Below are 17364 nucleotides of genomic sequence, written 5' to 3'. Positions count from 1 at the left end.
ATATATGAATTATACTATTTTTTCTTCAATTATAATAATAAAATTTTCATACAGGCCGCGCGAAGCGCAAGGTACTACCTAGTTTACCCTATATAAAATCGTCACAAGAGGAAGCTCGTCCTTAGATTTTTTTTTTTTTTTTTTCTCTATTGCACATTGAGTCGTGAATAGGGGTGGTGTTCATCCATTGGTCCGGGCCAAAGATTAAACTGGATTGGACAATTTGATCCGGATCAGACCAAACCTTATTTACTCTACTTTGGTTTTCTGTCCGGTTCTAAACCAAACCGAATGGACTTATATGACAAAAGATTCTTTAAAGTTGAAACATTATTGATTTTGTGTCGTACTTTGTTTACACATATTATAAGATATATATTTAGTTTTGTATTTAAATCCAGTAAAAAAAAAATAGTTTATTTTGATCATTACGAACTTCTTAAGTCTAATTTTAAAGAGGAATACTATCCACTTTCTCTTTTCTACATTCTCTTCTCTCAAACGATTAGAATATTGTATATTTTGCCTCATTCACTTGTCATCCGACCCCACACGATATATATTTGTTTAACCGATTGTGAGATGGCAAAGGAGAAGGTGGGAAAGAGAAGGTAGATAGCAACCCTCAATTTTAAATAAATATACTGTGTCTATGACAATCATATTCGGTCTATTTGGTGGGGTCTAGTGTGGTTCATGGTTTTTTGGATGATTCGGTCTCTAGTCCACCTTTTAACCTTTATTTGTTATTCAGTCAAGAGAATTTGGTCTGATCCAATCCCGGACCAATGAACACCCCTAATCGTGAAAACGAACTTGAATGATTATTGATTAAAATTAAAGTGCATACTCTAGTCACCCTAGAGTATTTGTAGGATCCATGAATTCTTCAAATACACTATCAAATTAGACAATTAATTCTCTTTAAAACTTTACAAGATCCAAACAACTCCTGAAAGGTTGAATCATGAAACAACGATGTAAAATAGACACGTATAGAAGCAAAACAATTCAATACTCTGTTAGAAATCTTTATTTGTGAAGAATTTATTTTGTCAAGTATTTATAAACCTCCTCCTTAACTTTCGTATTAAGGGAACGGTGGCTGACAGATTTAAGAACATGAAAAGAAATCGAAATGGAGAAAAGCTTCGAGTGTTGAGAGCTGAACCATATGGAGCATATTTTGCTAATTATACTGTGAGAACTGAGAACTGAAAACTGATTAACCAATTAAACTCCCTAGATCATGTTATTGTTGACATAATCAAAGAATTGCGGGGTCGCAAAACGACCAACTCAGAGAATCAGTCACGTACGGTACAGTACTGTACATAGAGCAAGCAGATAGCTCTTTCTCAGCTCAAAGATGGAAAATGCACGTGAGAAAATAGTTCTTGATTCCCCATCCAGTCAAGGATGTTTCGATTAACCAATTTTACTAAACCTTAGACAAGTGCATGGTATTGGTGGCATGGTGGAGACAAATCATGCGAAAAGCAAAGCTTAAGTAATTCAAAATATGTGACAAATGAGTGAAACACGTACAAAAAGTTGACAATTTATAACAATGAAAACCCAAATAGATGCTCAGGGCATCCAAAGGCAATACCATTTGCACCTAGAACACCCCTACCTACAGAATATTCAAGGGAAGTTCAACCAAGGATGGGGAAGATTCGGGTAATGTGTTCCAGTGGTATGTTATCAGCCGCATTTTTCTTCAATTCTGGATGATTAAACTCGCTGCGAGGAAGGACAATGACTTGGCCCTTAACTTGGCTCTTTTCTAGGCTCCATCCGCTTTCTGTTACTTGCTGCTCAAGGAATTTGTCTAGGGCTACACCTTCAATGTTGACAGCCTGGACAAACCATCCACATTAGTCAAATCAATTGGATATAAAATCTAGAATTCAACGATTGAACTAGGGAATGTTCCAGATTTTACGTGTGTTTTCCAAGCCAATAACCCTCAATCACAGATTACTCATGGTCAATGATTTAAAAAGTTAGAACCATGCTGTCATGTACGAAGTATTTTAATTTCCATTCATAAATGAGAAAAATACTCGACAGTTTTAGGTAACAAAGGAAACGGCATACCTCTGCAACGATGGTCCTTGGCACACGTTGGTAGGTGACTGAGAGAATATGAACGGCATAGTCTTGAATTGCTTGTTCAAAACCTGCATAATACATTTGTTATATGTCAGCCACCAGACGAGGGGAAGCACAAAATTACGAGGTTGCACGGAGCTTATGATTTAAAAAAAATATTGGAAGTCAGAAGAACTAATTTTGTATTCAAATAAGTGTCTTTTTAAGTGTTGCACGTTGCAACAGCTTCTGAGCTTTCACAAACAAGAACAAAGAACACTTGGAACCCTCCGGTTTAATGACTGAGGCCTCTAAGCTGAGAAATAAATGGGATTCAAAACTTCAATGTCTAATATGAAGACATTCAAAGAGAAGTCTAAAATAAACCCAACCGCCCAAACAAGAGTATGTAAAACAAAGCCCGCCAATGGCAAAGTTTTAGTTTAGCACTGACTGCCGTAGATTGAAAGACAAATTTATTCGGCTACCTGAACTTGCACCTCACCCACCACCAACTGAGACTTCCTATTTCTATTTCAGTAGACCAATATACATACCAAGATCAGTTTTCTACTTAATTCAAATCACCTTCCATCAAGGTATTAATTGGATGATAAATCTAAGGTATCTCTCCTTGAGAATCCAGACATGCTTAATGAGCATACTGCCCATTAAAATCTGTATCTCAAGTACTACCTATTTGCAAAAGCTTCATCACCTTTTGGGGACAAAACTGCGGAAAGTGCTTCTCGGTAAAAGACGTACAAGAATCTTGTTTTTCAAGAAAAAAAATCGGGTTGTGACTAAAATGGCCATCAGTCCATCACTGTTTTTCGTCTTATCTTGTGCACTTTCATATCATCTAGCATGATAAGCAACAACTCACACATAAATCACTGACAACTCGTCAAAAGTTATTTACCTGGAACTGCTTCAAAAATATGGCGGATTTTGGCTGCTTCTTCCCAAAACTGCCGAAATCTTGCAGTCTGAAAATAACGCACCCGAATCAGCACATTTCATGCCTGTCGTAAAAGAAGAATGCATATAAAATCATGATCAAGGAAGATAAACTAAGCATACCTCCAAATAGTGAGAAAGAACAATCAGTGTCTTGAATTGCTCTTCCATTTGCTGATGAATCACAAACAAAAACAGAGAAGAGAGTTAATCAATAACAGTTAAACACAAGGCATAGGTAACACCACACATGCTGGAATTAAATGAAAGTGACGGGAAGAATATATGATAATACCACTCGTTCCGGAATCAAAAAGAGGCAAAGGCTGAAGTCAGGAGCAGGCATAGCCATCAAAGCCTGCATAACGGGAAGAAGAAAAGAGGGTCATCATGAGGAAAGAAGCACCACTTATCAATAGTCAGAATCAATCAGAATTGTCTCTCTATTTCAAATAGCAAATAGAACTAAAAGAAAAAGAAGAAAGAAAGACCTTGATCAAGATGCGGGCAATAATCTGAGTGCTCATCCTATCCGGCTCAAACTACACACACAAAAATTAGCTTAGGTCTTAGGATCAGAGGAAATGATAATTTGGACAAAGATGATTTTGTCATTTGATGATTCCAATGGTGATCGCTTCTCACCTGGTAGAGCCGAAGAAGACAAAGGTTTGCATCGAGACTGTAGGATCCATTATTAACCTGATCAACCCGAAACAATCAGGAACAAATTACAAGCTGATACTAATAAGATAAGACTACTAAGTCAATCTTTATTTCATTTTTATAAATTTAGATCAAAACTACATGTCTATGAATAAAAACAACTCCATACACTAGCAAACTTTCAAACAGCAGCTTAACTTTCAATCCAATAAAAAGCTGACGCTAATAAGATAACACGAGCACTATTCAACATTCAAATGTCAGACTACTCTGGTAATCTTTATTTCATTTATAAATTAAAGATCGAAACTACGATATGTCTACGAAATTAAAATCACTAATACACATCCAAACATTCAGGCATACTTCCGTTGCGCTAAAAACAGCTGCTTAGCCTCAATTCCATAGAACGAGATTCGTATAAATTTTGACAAAAAAATCAATGAAGAAACTAAAAAACAATAACAAGCAGCGACGAAAAATCATCTAAACATGTACCAAAGTGTACAAAGCTCGCATGACAACCGACATTTACGCTAATCGAAACGATTAAACAAAATCATAATATTATACAATTATACTAAATTAAATCACTCATCACATCCAATTCAAAATCATCAATAACACTAGAATCAATCAATTAACATGAATTGAAAACCTAACAATCATAAATATAATACTTGAATTGAAATTGCAATAATCGAAAGATTAAAAGAAGTACCTGCTCATTAACATAGTTTTCGAGGTCAGGAAGAATGTCAGGATTGTAAGGATTGAGTGCGACGAGTTGTTCGACAGTGTATTGAGTCGATTGAGGTTCCGCCTGAGTTTGAATCTCTTTACCCATGATTTTCCCCTAAATCGCAAAACCCTAACCTTAATTGAGAAAAGATGAAGCGAGAAGATGGATGAGAGTGAGAAAGTGAAACGCGAAGAGAGACAAAGAGGGAGTTGTGGTTTCGTGGTGTTGATTTAGGGTTCGGACTTTAATCAATTGGATTCTTAGTAGGGAAAAAATAAGCCCAACAACGATACAGAAAAATAAAAGGCCATCAACCACTAGAGATGGAAGTGGGCTGTGTGGGACGTGCTTTGTGCCGGCCCACCGTGCTTGAAGAAGAAAATGACACGGCTCAGACCCTTGTAGTTGGGTTTCGTCTTGTGCCATGCGAGTGATATGGAAATGACGGCTCAGACACGACCAGGCTCATAGAGGTGGGATTCGTCTCATGTCTTGCCGGTGAAATGGAAATGGCAGCCAACACACGGTCAATGACCTATGCGTGTCATCCTGTGCTTGGGCGTGCCTTACCAATTCCTTCACTTTAACTCAATTTCTTTGAATTTTAAGCGTATCGTGCCCAGGTGGGTCGTGCCTAGGCACGATCTTTTTTTCTCAAGGGATTTTAATTTTATTTGTGCTTCATTTGATGTATTTTGATGGAATTGGGAATAACTCACGATGTTGTAAATCAGAATTTGTGTAAACGAGAGAATTTTATAATTTGTATTGATTTTAGTTTTAAATTGAATTTCTATTGGATGGGCAGTTGGAATTTTATGATTTCAATTTACTACTAATTCGTGATTTGTATGGCCAGATCATCACAAATCTATGATGTTGGGACAGATTGGTGGTGGTGTGAGGGTGTGAAGGTGGGAGGTTGATTGTTGGGTGCTTGATTGGGTAGGTAAGATTTTTTAGTTTTATTTTTACTTTTGTTTATTATAATCATTATCATCAGCGGGTCATTTTTAACCTGATATAATAGGTTAAAATTGGCCAAGTCTGTTTTGTGAGAATGATTTCTAAAATTGAGTTTATTATGGGTTAAGAACATCTCAAATGGTTTAATGCATGAATATGGGTTTGGAATCAGGAATCATACCTGGTGGTATGGGGTTGGAAATTGATTCCTCATGCCATGCATTTGTTTCAGTTCTGAGCGGTATGGGTTTGGAGTTCAATTAAAAGTTAAAATCAATAAAATAAAATATTTTAAATCGAAAATTTTAGTATTATAAAATCATGAAAATAAAAATTTAATCAAATAAGTATATAGATGATTTGATTTATATTATGCTATAATTTTTATTTCACATTTTTGCTTATTTTAATTTCGTTCTCATGGGTATTAATCTCAAACTCACCCACTCCTCGGGTATGAGAAACCCATATCTCATGGGTTTAAGGTATGGATATGAAACCCTCATATTTGCGAACCAAACACATGGTATGGATTTAGATCTTTCTAAACTCATACCTCATACCTTTTTCAAGTGAATTAAACACCCCCTAGTAGATAATAAAAGGGGATTAAAATTTGAGTAAATAAATATGAGAGTGTGTTAGGTGGGTCTGCTAGTAGTAAATTGGCCTTACCATTGAAGTAAGTTGTAGCTTCAAGTTGTTGTAGCTCAAAAAAATGATCTGACAAAGGTAAGCTAAATCTTAATAAATATCGAGCGAGGTTGCTATAAGATTAAGTAGAGACATTAGCGTCGTTGTTGTAATAGGTCCAACTTCTATAAGCTTATACTTCCTGTTGACGCATTTAGATTTTGGGAAATTTTCACTTGTACCTCTTTGGTATGGGTTAATCTCAATTGTATCCTTACTTTTCAGGAAAGTTCACTTACACACTTCAATTTACTAGTTATTCTCACTTATACCCCTCGAGTATAAGCTAATCTCACTTATACCCTTACTTTTAAGGAAAGTCCACACTCCCACATCGTAATACTAAGTGTAACACCCCCTCATACCAAGGTGCCTTACCAGGACCACCCTACTATGAAAGTGTGTTACCATCTCGGTTGCCCGAGGTTAGTACATATCAAAAGCGTCTGAACTGAGCACATTTATTAAATACCATAAAGGGTTAAAGTTTACATCAAACCACAATCCAAAACTGATTCAACAATACAAATCCAATGTCTGACAACTAATGAAATCAAGACTAAGACTCAGACGGTGATGCTATGACTGGTGATGACAACGCTCCCATGACTGTCCCAAGCTCACCACTAGCAATACCTGTCAAGCCTGCTCACCATCCCCGAATGGATCACCGCAGATTCCACAAACAACAACGGGGTCAGTATTACTCAATCAATATAAGACAAACAAACGAGGTAACCAGCTGATCATCCTCCAACCCCAGTCTCCCGATCTCACAAAGTAACCGACTACACACCAAAGTGTGTAGCCCTGCCAGATTACCCATCGCAACAGGTAATCCTCGCCGCCAGTGGGTGACCGCAGCCGCTCCCACCTAGTCCAGCTCATCAACGAGCGACTAACAATCCCTATCCCTTAATATGCACATCCCCTCCCGTGGCGGGTTCCACGGAGGGCGAACTAGGGTGTGAAGCCACTCCCGCAAGTGACTCCACCACAATCACAATCACACAACATCATAGCCGTCACAACATCTCCACACCAACACCTTCACAACAACACCCACACTCTGATGATCAGCAGATAACAATAATTACAAAGCGAACATGTCTTAACAATGAACAGTAAACTGAGTAGGGAAAACCCTACCTTAGCAATCAACAGTAGAACGAAACTTGAACAATCAGAAAGGCTCCTCTACGAAGTCTTCTCCTATACAATAACCACATAGCACGATTACACATTGCATAATCCCCCGTATCTCCCAATTCCATAAATACAATAATCCCAAAAGAATACAAATAACATGGAGATGAAACTTACCAACAGTAGAACAAGAGATTATACGCAAAGACCGCGACAATTGCACACACGACGAGATTAGAGGACGATTAGGGAGTGATTAAGGAGTGATTAGGGTAATCGTAAAATGATGAGGTTTGAAATAATGTTTTAGAAACTGACGCGGGATATAAAAATAACCCTAAACATTCCCTAATCAAACCGTCAAAATACACTTCGCCAGACCGGATACTCGGTCGAGTAAAGTGTATACTCGGCCGAGTATCCTTTACTCGGTCGAGTATTCACTATACTCGGACGAGTATTCTTCGGCAGAACCAAAACAGACTATAACAACAGCACTACTCGGCCGAGTAGGCTCTACTCGGTCGAGTAGTCACCAAAGAAAATCCGTAGTATTACAGTCTTCCCCCCTTAAAAAGAACTTCGTCCCGTAGTTCACACTCCACCCTAAAACAAGACACTACACAACGCAAAAAGACTACACTAACAAGCATTTATCAACGCCAAAGAACCACACAAGACACCACAAAACTCACTAACCCGACTTAAAATAAGACAAAACACAACCGCGACCATCTCCTACCCCCCTAAAAAGACAACGGTTACGTCCCCGTAACCAAACATACCTGATCAAAAAGACTAGGAAAACGTTCTCGCATAGCTTCCTCGGGTTCCCATGTGGCCTCTTCTACATTATGATTAGACCAAAGGACCTTGAGTAAGACCGTCTCACCATTCTTTGTCTTACGAACCTTGCGATCAAGAATCTCTTTAGGAATCTCGACGTAGGACAAGGATTCATCAAGCTCGGTGTTCTCCATCTCAAGGATATGCGATGGATCACTCACATACTTCCGAAGCTGAGAAACATGGAAAACATTGTGAACTCTATCCAAAGCTGGTGGCAAAGCTAATCTGTAGGCTACCTCGCCTATACGGTCCAAAATCTCATAAGGACCTATGAACTTTTGGCTTAGCTTACCCTCTTCCCAAATCTCATCACACCTCGCATAGGTGACACTTTCAAAAGGACCTTGTCACCTACTGTGAACTCAATGTCCCTGCGGTGTAAATTGGCATAGCTCTTCTGACGATCTTGAGCTGCTCTCATCTTTTGCCGAATTAACTGGACTTGCTCGACCATATCCTCGTATCACCGGTGTGGCCCTAGAACCACCGTCTCGTAACTATCATCCCAACAAACCGGACTTCGGCACTTCCGGGCCGTACAAAGCCTCAAAAGGTGTCATCCCGATGCTCGTATGATAACTGTTGTTGTATGAAAACTCGATCAGATCAAGCCTGTCTTCCCAGCTGCCCCCAAACTCCATCACACATGCCCTCAACATGTCCTCTAAGGTCTTGATGGTTCGTTCTGTCTGACCATCGGTTGCCGGATGAAAGGATGTACTCATCTTCAGGGTTGTACCCATCAACTCCTGCAGTTCTTGCCAAAACTTGGATATGAACCTCGCATCCCGATCAGAAACGATATCTTTAGGTATACCATGTAACCGAACCACATGCCTCCTGTAACCCAATGCCAACTGCATCTTAGACCAAGTATCTTTCATGGGAACAAAGTGAGCTGACTTGGTTAACCGATCAACAATCACCCAGATCATGTTGTTACCTTGCTGTGACCTAGGCAACCCTACAATGAAGTCCATAGACATCGACTCCCACTTCCACTCAGGTACTTCCAAAGACTGTATCTTACCTTGTGGTCTCCTTTTTTCACCCTTGACCCTTTGACAGGTCAGACATCTGGCCACAAACTCAGCTACATCTTTCTTCATCTTTGGCCACCAAAAAGTCTTCTTAAGATCTTTGTAAAGCTTGTCACCACCCGGGTGAACTGAATAAGGAGTGCAATAAGCCTCCGTCAAGATCACTCTCCTCAACTCTGCATCCTCAGGGACACACCATCTCCCATCAAAACGAACACTCTCATCTGTATGGATAGAAAACCTGGAAACTGTCCCACTCTCTACTCTTGACTTCCACTCCTGAATCTTAGGATCAAGCTCATGTTTACTCTTGATGTTCTCATACAACTCTAGCTCGATCGTCAAATCCCCGATGGTATCTCCCTTCCTTATCATAAAGATCCCCATCCTGGACATCTCATCCCTCAGCTTTAGCAAGGACATGGCCGTACATAGCGAATGAACGCTCTTCCTACTCAGAGCATCTGCAACAACATTAGCCTTACCCTCGTGATAGATGATCTCCATATCGTAATCTCCGATAAGCTCCATCCACCGTCTCTGTCGCATGTTAAGCTCCTTCTGAGTGTAGATATATTTTAAGCTCTTATGATCAGAAAACACCTTAAAGGTTGCTCTATAAAGGTAGTGCCTCCAAATCTTAAGAGCGAAAACAACTCGCACCTGACTCCGGATCATGAGTAGGGTAGTTCTCCTCATATGGCTTCACCGCCTCGAAGCATAAGCTATGACTTTCCCTGCCTGCATCAAAACACAACCAAGACCATTCTTTGAAGCATCGGTATATACCTCAAAGTTCTCACATCCCTCTGGCAAAGCTAGGATAGGAGCTGTGGTCAAGCGTTCCTTTAAGGTCTGAAACGCCGTCTCACAACTCTCATCCCAAAGAAATATGGTCTCTTTCCTCATCAAAGATGTCATAGGCCGTTCTATGGTAGAGAAATCTTTCACAAATCTCCTGTAGTAGCCAGCAAGGCCTAAGAAACTCTGAATCTCAGCAACGTTCTTAGGTGATTCCCACTTGGTTACGGCCTCAATCTTACTAGGATCCACAGATACCCCCTTCTTAGATATCACATGGCCCAGAAAAGCCACCTCCTTCAACCAGAACTCGCACTTAGATAGCTTGGCATAAAGTTGATTCTCTCTCAGAGTTTGCAAGACTATCCTCAAGTGCTCCTCATGTTCTTCCTTAGTCTTAGAATAGACTAAGATGTCGTCGATGAAAACAACCACAAACCTGTCTAAGAATGGTGTAAAGATCCGGTTCATCAAATCCATGAAAGCTGCTGGTGCATTGGTCAACCCAAAAGGCATCACCACGTACTCATAGTGACCATATCGAGATCGGAACGCTGTCTTAGGAATATCCTCATCTGCTATCCTCAGCTGGTGATAGCCTGACCTCAGATCAATCTTGGAAAACACACCTGCTCCACTTAGCTGATCAAACAGGTCATCAATCCTAGGTAAAGGATACTTGTTCTTCACTGTGACACGATTCAGCTCTCTGTAATCAATGCACAGTCTCATACTCCCATCTTTCTTCTTTACAAAGAGAACTGGGGCTCCCCACGGTGACACACTAGGCCTGATGTAACCCTTGCTTAGCAACTCGTGTATCTGCTTTTTCAACTCTGCTAACTCTTTAGGTGTCATACGGTAAGGTGCTTTGGATATCGGACATGTTCCCGGTTTAAGCTCCACGCTGAAATCAACATCCCTCTTGGGAGGCAAACTCGGTATCTCCTCAGGAAAAACATCTTCAAACTCTCCCACCACAGGTATCTCAGCAGCTGTCTGCGGCTCTACTCGGCGATCTCTCACATGGCAGAGAATCAAGGGGCACTTCTTCCTCAAACATGACTTTAAAGTCATCACAGCTATGAACTTACACTTAGGTTTTACCACAAACCCTCTATAGGACACCCTAACACCCTTAGGACCCGTTAAGGACACTCTCTTTTGCCGGCAATCTATCTTGGCATCATACTTACCCAGCCAATCAATCCCGACAATCACCTCAAACCCATCCATAGGGAACTCTAACAGGTCTACCGGTAAATCTACCCCTCCAACCACCATGGACACTCCCTCATACAACTTGAGACACGACACAGACTATCCTGAAGGTATGAACACGTCATCTTTTACAACCTCGAACTCCCCCAAACCCATAGACAAGGCATGACTCTTAGACACAAAAGAGTGTGTAGCCCCCGAATCAAACAAAACAAAGGACGGTACATTATGAACAAGAAAGGTACCGATAACTACATGAGCATCATCCTGTGCTTCCTGTTTGTCCATCATAAAAAGCTTCCCACTGCTTTTCTGTCCTCCACCTTGAACCGAAGCATTGGAGGTACTTGGCTTGGCTGCGGAATCTTGGGTGGTGCTGTTGTTCTGGCGCTGATATGAACCACCACCACTGCGGTTGTAACTGCTCTGGTTGCCCTGTCCACCTCTGTTGCCCCATGAACCTCCCGGTCGGTTACTAGCAAAACTCTGAGTTGGCCCCTGAGAGAAATTCCCTTGCCGTGCTCCTGAACCAGTGCCGGGCCTGTAACTCGTGCATTCCCGTCTCCTGTGGCCTACACCACCACAGTTGAAGCATGTAAAGTTAGAGTTGTCACTCACACTCCGACCTCCATTCTTCCCCAAGCCACATGATCCCCCAGAGAAACCGGCTCCACCAGAAAAAGCCTTTGCATGGTTGAAGTTCCCTTTCTTGTTGGCCGACTGACTGTTGCTTCCACTGTCAGCCTTCCTCTTTTCAGCAGCAGTCCTTTCATCGATCTCTCTTGAGAGATCTACCATTTTCTCAGCTTGGCCCGCTCGTAGGTACACTTCCTTAAGGTCAGTAGCAACCCCAGCTGGCATACGACTCACGATCTTGGCAGATAAACCCCTCTCAAAACGGAGAGCCAAACCCCTCTGTCCTAGCTGCATGTCCTCAACATAACGAGATAGCTCTAGGAACCGATGATAGTAGTCAGTGACTGTTATCTCCTCAGACATGGTGAAGGAATCAAACTCGGATCTCATCTTGTGTCGGATATGCTCCGGCACAAACTGCTCTCTCATAGCGCTCTTCAACCCGGACCAATGAATAACTCCCAGACCCTCAGCCTGGTAATAGGCTCTAGCATCTTCCTTGACGTTTTGCCACCAAACTGCAGCTTCACCTCTCAGGTAGTATACTACCTGCTCAACGATCATGTCTTCGGGGCACTTAACCATTTCCATGAGAGCTTCAATCTCACGGTGCCACTTCTCGAGTAGCTTTGGTTCACCTACCCCTTCATATGTGGGAGGGTTGAAGCGAGCAATGATGATGCTGAGCTGAGTAGCATCCATCGACTTCTCATTCCTCTTTCCCACATTTTTGAGAGCTTCAAGGAGAGCCTCTTTTTGCTCAATCATGCGAGCAACCTCGTCAAGAGTCATCTCAGAAGCTTGGATCTGTGCGGGGGTCCTTTTGGGCGGCATTTTGAGCTGATAAGAAACAAGGAAACGTAAGCACAAAAGCCTACGGCTCAAAATGTAACAATCTTCCGCCAAAGGAACACTCGGCCGAGTATACAACAATACTCGGTCGAGTAACGACTACTCGGTCGAGTATCCCAGATACTCGGTCGAGTATTCGACTCCAGTAGCTAACGTCAAAAACTCAGAAACAACACTCGGTCGAGTAAAAACAATACTCGGCCGAGTAGTCACTACTCGGTCGAGTATGCCTACTTACTCGGTCGAGTAAACACATACAGTAGCCATTGCTACTCATTGCCAATCAACACTCGGTCGAGTGCTTGGTTACTCGGCCGAGTACTCCCTACTCGGTCGAGTACCTGCCCTGCTCGGCCGAGCCATACTGTAGACGGGTTAAAACAGTAAAAGTTCCCTATCATGCTTTCTGTTTCCCCAACAAACGTATATCAACAGGAACGGATTGCCACGTTATAAACATATAATCACACAATTCATGCACATGCTAAACCCAATACACCAAAAGTTCGCAAAGCCGTCCCCTCTACCATTTCTCAAATCACCAAACTTACAAATTCCCCATATACGTTTTCAACCATCAATTATCATCAACAGGAACCTTCACAAACATGCACATACAAGACACAACTCTCATCACACTCCCCATGTGACCGGCTCGAGTTAATGAGGGCCAAATTGCGACTCCGGGACGTCTCCCGAGTCCTTGCGGTAGCTCCAAACAACTCTCCCCGGGTTCATTTTATTTAGACTCCCTAAGTTCATTAGATTCATTTGTTTAGGTGCCGGAATATTCGGTTCTGATACCACTTTGTAACACCCCCTCATACCAAGGTGCCTTACCAGGACCACCCTACCATGAAAGTGTGTTACCATCTCGGTTGCCCGAGGTTAGTACATATCAAAAGCGTCTGAACTAAGCACATTTATTAAATACCATAAAGGGTTAAAGTTTACATCAAACCACAATCCAAAACTGATTCAACAATACAAATCCAATGTCTGACAACTAATGAAATCAAGACTAAGACTCAGACGGTGATGCTATGACTGGTGATGACAACGCTCCCATGACTGTCCCAAGCTCACCACTAGAAATACCTGTCAAGCCTGCTCACCATCCCCGAATGGATCACCGCAGATTCCACAAACAACAACGGGGTCAGTATTACTCAATCAATATAAGACAAACAAACGAGGTAACCAGCTGATCATCCTCCAACCCCAGTCTCCCGATCTCACAAAGTAACCGACTACACACCAAAGTGTGTAGCCCTGCCAGATTACCCATCGCAACAGGTAATCCTCGCCACCAGTGGGTGACCGCAGCCACTCCCACCTAGTCCAGCTCATCAACGAGCGACTAACAATCCCTGTCCCTTAATATGCACATCCCCTCCCGTGGCGGGTTCCACGGAGGGCGAACTAGGGTGTGAAGCCACTCCCGCAAGTGACTCCACCACAATCACAATCACACAACATCATAGCCGTCACAACATCTCCACACCAACACCGTCACAACAACACCCACACTCCGATGATCAGCAGATAACAATAATTACAAAGCGGACATGTCTTAATAATGAACAGTAAACTGAGTAGGGAAATCCTTACCTTAGCAATCAACAGTAGAACGAAACTTGAACAATCAGAAAGGCTCCTCTACGAAGTCTTCTCTTATACAATAACCACATAGCACGATTACACATTGCACAATCCCTCGTATCTCCCAATTCCATAAATACAATAATCCCAAAAGAATACAAATAACATGGAGATAAAACTTACCAATAGTAGAATAAGAGATTATACACAAAGACCGCGACAATTGCACACACAACGAGATTAGAGGACGATTAGGGAGTGATTAAGGAGTGATTAGGGTAATCGTAAAATGATGAGGTTTGAAATAATGTTTTAGAAACTGACGCGGGATATAAAAATAACCCTAAACATTCCCTAATCAAACCGTCAAAATACACTTCGCCAGACCGGATATTCGGTCGAGTAAAGTGTATACTCGGCCGAGTATTCTTCGGCAGAACCAAAACAGACTATAACAACAACACTACTCGACCGAGTAGGCTCTACTCGGTCGTGTAGTCACCAAAGAAAATCCGTAGTATTACACTAAGCACTAACAATTAAGACGTTAAGTGAATTCTCGCTTTTCATTATGAAGTGGGGAAGAAGTGTTAAGTACCCTCAAGTAAGATGTTAAGGGTTATGTAAACAATATGATACCTTAATTAAAATATTTGTTTTCTCTCCAAAAATATCGTTTTTCCCTCCAAATTTGTTTGATAAGACTTCACTTCATTTTCAACATTCATCTTTTACCCTTTTACCCACTTCATAACATTCATCATTTACTATATTTAAGGGGTATATAACTATATATGAGAATAATTTAATATTCAAAAATTTATGTTTTGTCCGATTTACTAAAAATAATTTGAGTGTCACTATTTAGATGATTGTTGATTTTTTTCCATGATAAAAGAGAATAAAATCTCTCGATATTTGGGATAATAAAGGTCACACTTGAATTAAAATTTAGGGAAGGCATAACGCTATTCCGAAATTGATACTGCCGTTCATGTTTGTGAGACGATAAATAGCAACATGTCTTTAGCCTTAACTTGTATTGATGTGCATTAACAAAAAGTGTAGTGACATCATCATTTCCCAAAATTTATGTATCATACCCCCATCATCCGTGAAAGGATGTTAAAATTTTCATGATTCCGACTTTGGCATGGTCAATTGATAAAAAAAATATATAGAAAATCGCATGAAAGGATATGATAAAAATGATCTCTTAATAAAAAGGTCATCTCACACAAATATTTGTCTAAAAAATTACGGATTAAGAAGATTTGAGACTTTTAGATATTGAAAAATGCGGAATAAGTAAGAGACAATGTCTTCATTTATTTTTTTTTTTTTCAAATTTTTGGCTCGAAATTTTTGATTCACCTTCCCACTTATCATTTTTTCCATGTAGGGCAATTATTTCTAGTAAAAAGGAAAATGTTTAAATAAGACTTCGCTTCATTTTCAACATTCATCTTTTACCCTTTTCCAAAGATTCAATATTTTGTCCTTGTGTGTCGATTAATCTCGTCCATCAGATCTATCCCTTAAAACAGCGTCTTCAGGTATGGAGTTCAATACTTCGAAGTTTTTAATCTCAGAAAGCAGTTTTGCAACATTTTCAGCTGCATCAGTGCATCTTGTGTCCCCAGCATTTTAAAATGCAACTTCCTTTTGAAGAACATCAAGAGCTTTGTTTGCTTGTTCACCAAGTTGTCTTTGAAGCACTTCAAGTTTCCTGATTTCTTGCACCAACCGATTGCCTAAGCATCGACTGTCTTCTGCCTCTATTTGTCTCGAGTGTTTTAGAAGTATCGCCTAAATTTGTGACTGTTGGATAATCAAGACACTTTCTTACTCGATGAGATGGGCTGGACTGGTTTTCTCCCTCAAACGCAACGTTAATTGAGTAAAAGGACAATACAGACACAAATACACAGAAATGAAACTTGAAAGTAACATGCCAAATGCTTACCCTATTTTCTTTGCGTGAACTTCTTTATTGCTCAAGTTGAGTCTCTTTGGCGCTTGAGATCTTTTATGGTTTAAAACAGGCTCCAAGTGCTTGGTATGATCGCTTGTCAAAATTTTTTTTGGAAAATGGTTTTGTGCGTGGATCGGTTGATAAGACATTGTTCATAAAGTCACAGTGTGGTGAACTGTTGATTGTACAGATTTATGTCGATGACATAATATTTGGTGCAACGAATGAACTCCTTTATTTGTACTTTTCGGAACTAATAATCTGAGTTTGAGATGAGTATGATGGGAGAACTAGGATTCTTCCTTGAGCTTCAAATCAAGCAAACTCAAGATGGTGTGATGATTCATCAACAAAAGTACATAAAGGAGATGCTATGTAAGTTTGGTATGACTAATTCTAAACTTTTCTCTACACTTATGGTTTCGTCCACCAAGCTTGACAAAGATGAGAATGGTAAGAAAGTTGATGAAACGATGTATCGAGGTATGATCGGTTCATTACTTTATTTAACCGCTAGTCGACCGGATATTTTATATAGTGTATGTCTATGTGCTCGTTTCCAAGCTAGTCCTACAGAATCGCATTTCATTGCCGTAAAACGTATTCTTAGGTACTTGGTTGGAACGTCTAATTTGTATCTTTGATATCCCTCACATTGTCCTTTTGAGCTTTTAGGATACTCGGATGCATATTATGCCGGAAGCGTTGTTGATCGAAAGAGTACATCCGGGATGGCTACTTTCTTAGGTCCATGTTTGATCTCATGGGCGTCTAAGAAGCAAAACAATGTTGCTCTTTCCACCGCTGAAAGCGAGTACGTAAGTGCCGCATTGTGTTGCGCGCAAGTTCTTTGGGTTCGACAACAACTAAGAGACTATGATATTATCTTTGATTCAACTCCACTTTTATGTGATAATACTAGTGCCATTAACATTTCAAAGAACCCTATACAACACTCAAGGACTAAGCATATTGACATAAGACATCATTTTTTACGTGATCATGTGGAAAAGGGTCAAATTCGTCTTAAATTTTGTAGAACGGAAGATCAAATAGCCGACATTTTTACAAAATCTCTTGAAAGAGAACAATTCGTAAAACTTCGGTTGGAAATTGGT

At 40.6% G+C, this 17364-nt stretch overlaps 1 protein-coding gene across 1 annotated transcript; it reads right to left on the bottom strand.

Moving 5' to 3' along the window:
- Window positions 1-1493: 1493 nt before the first annotated feature.
- LOC141597170 (eukaryotic translation initiation factor 3 subunit K) lies at window positions 1494-4760 on the bottom strand. The gene is made up of 8 exons (XM_074417539.1): window positions 4445-4760; window positions 3703-3759; window positions 3549-3599; window positions 3353-3415; window positions 3181-3231; window positions 3020-3086; window positions 2104-2186; window positions 1494-1862 (listed from the first exon to the last, which is right to left on the bottom strand). The coding sequence occupies exons 1-8, from the start codon at window positions 4568-4570 to the stop codon at window positions 1659-1661; spliced, it is 702 nt and encodes a 233-aa protein (XP_074273640.1). The 5' UTR covers window positions 4571-4760; the 3' UTR covers window positions 1494-1658.
- Between the last annotated feature and the right edge of the window lie 12604 nt (window positions 4761-17364).

The sequence above is a fragment of the Silene latifolia genome, chromosome 8 (assembly GCF_048544455.1).
Source record: "Silene latifolia isolate original U9 population chromosome 8, ASM4854445v1, whole genome shotgun sequence".
In the NCBI taxonomy this organism is placed as follows: domain Eukaryota; kingdom Viridiplantae; phylum Streptophyta; class Magnoliopsida; order Caryophyllales; family Caryophyllaceae; genus Silene; species Silene latifolia.
This window is presented reverse-complemented; position numbering and strand designations above follow the sequence as displayed.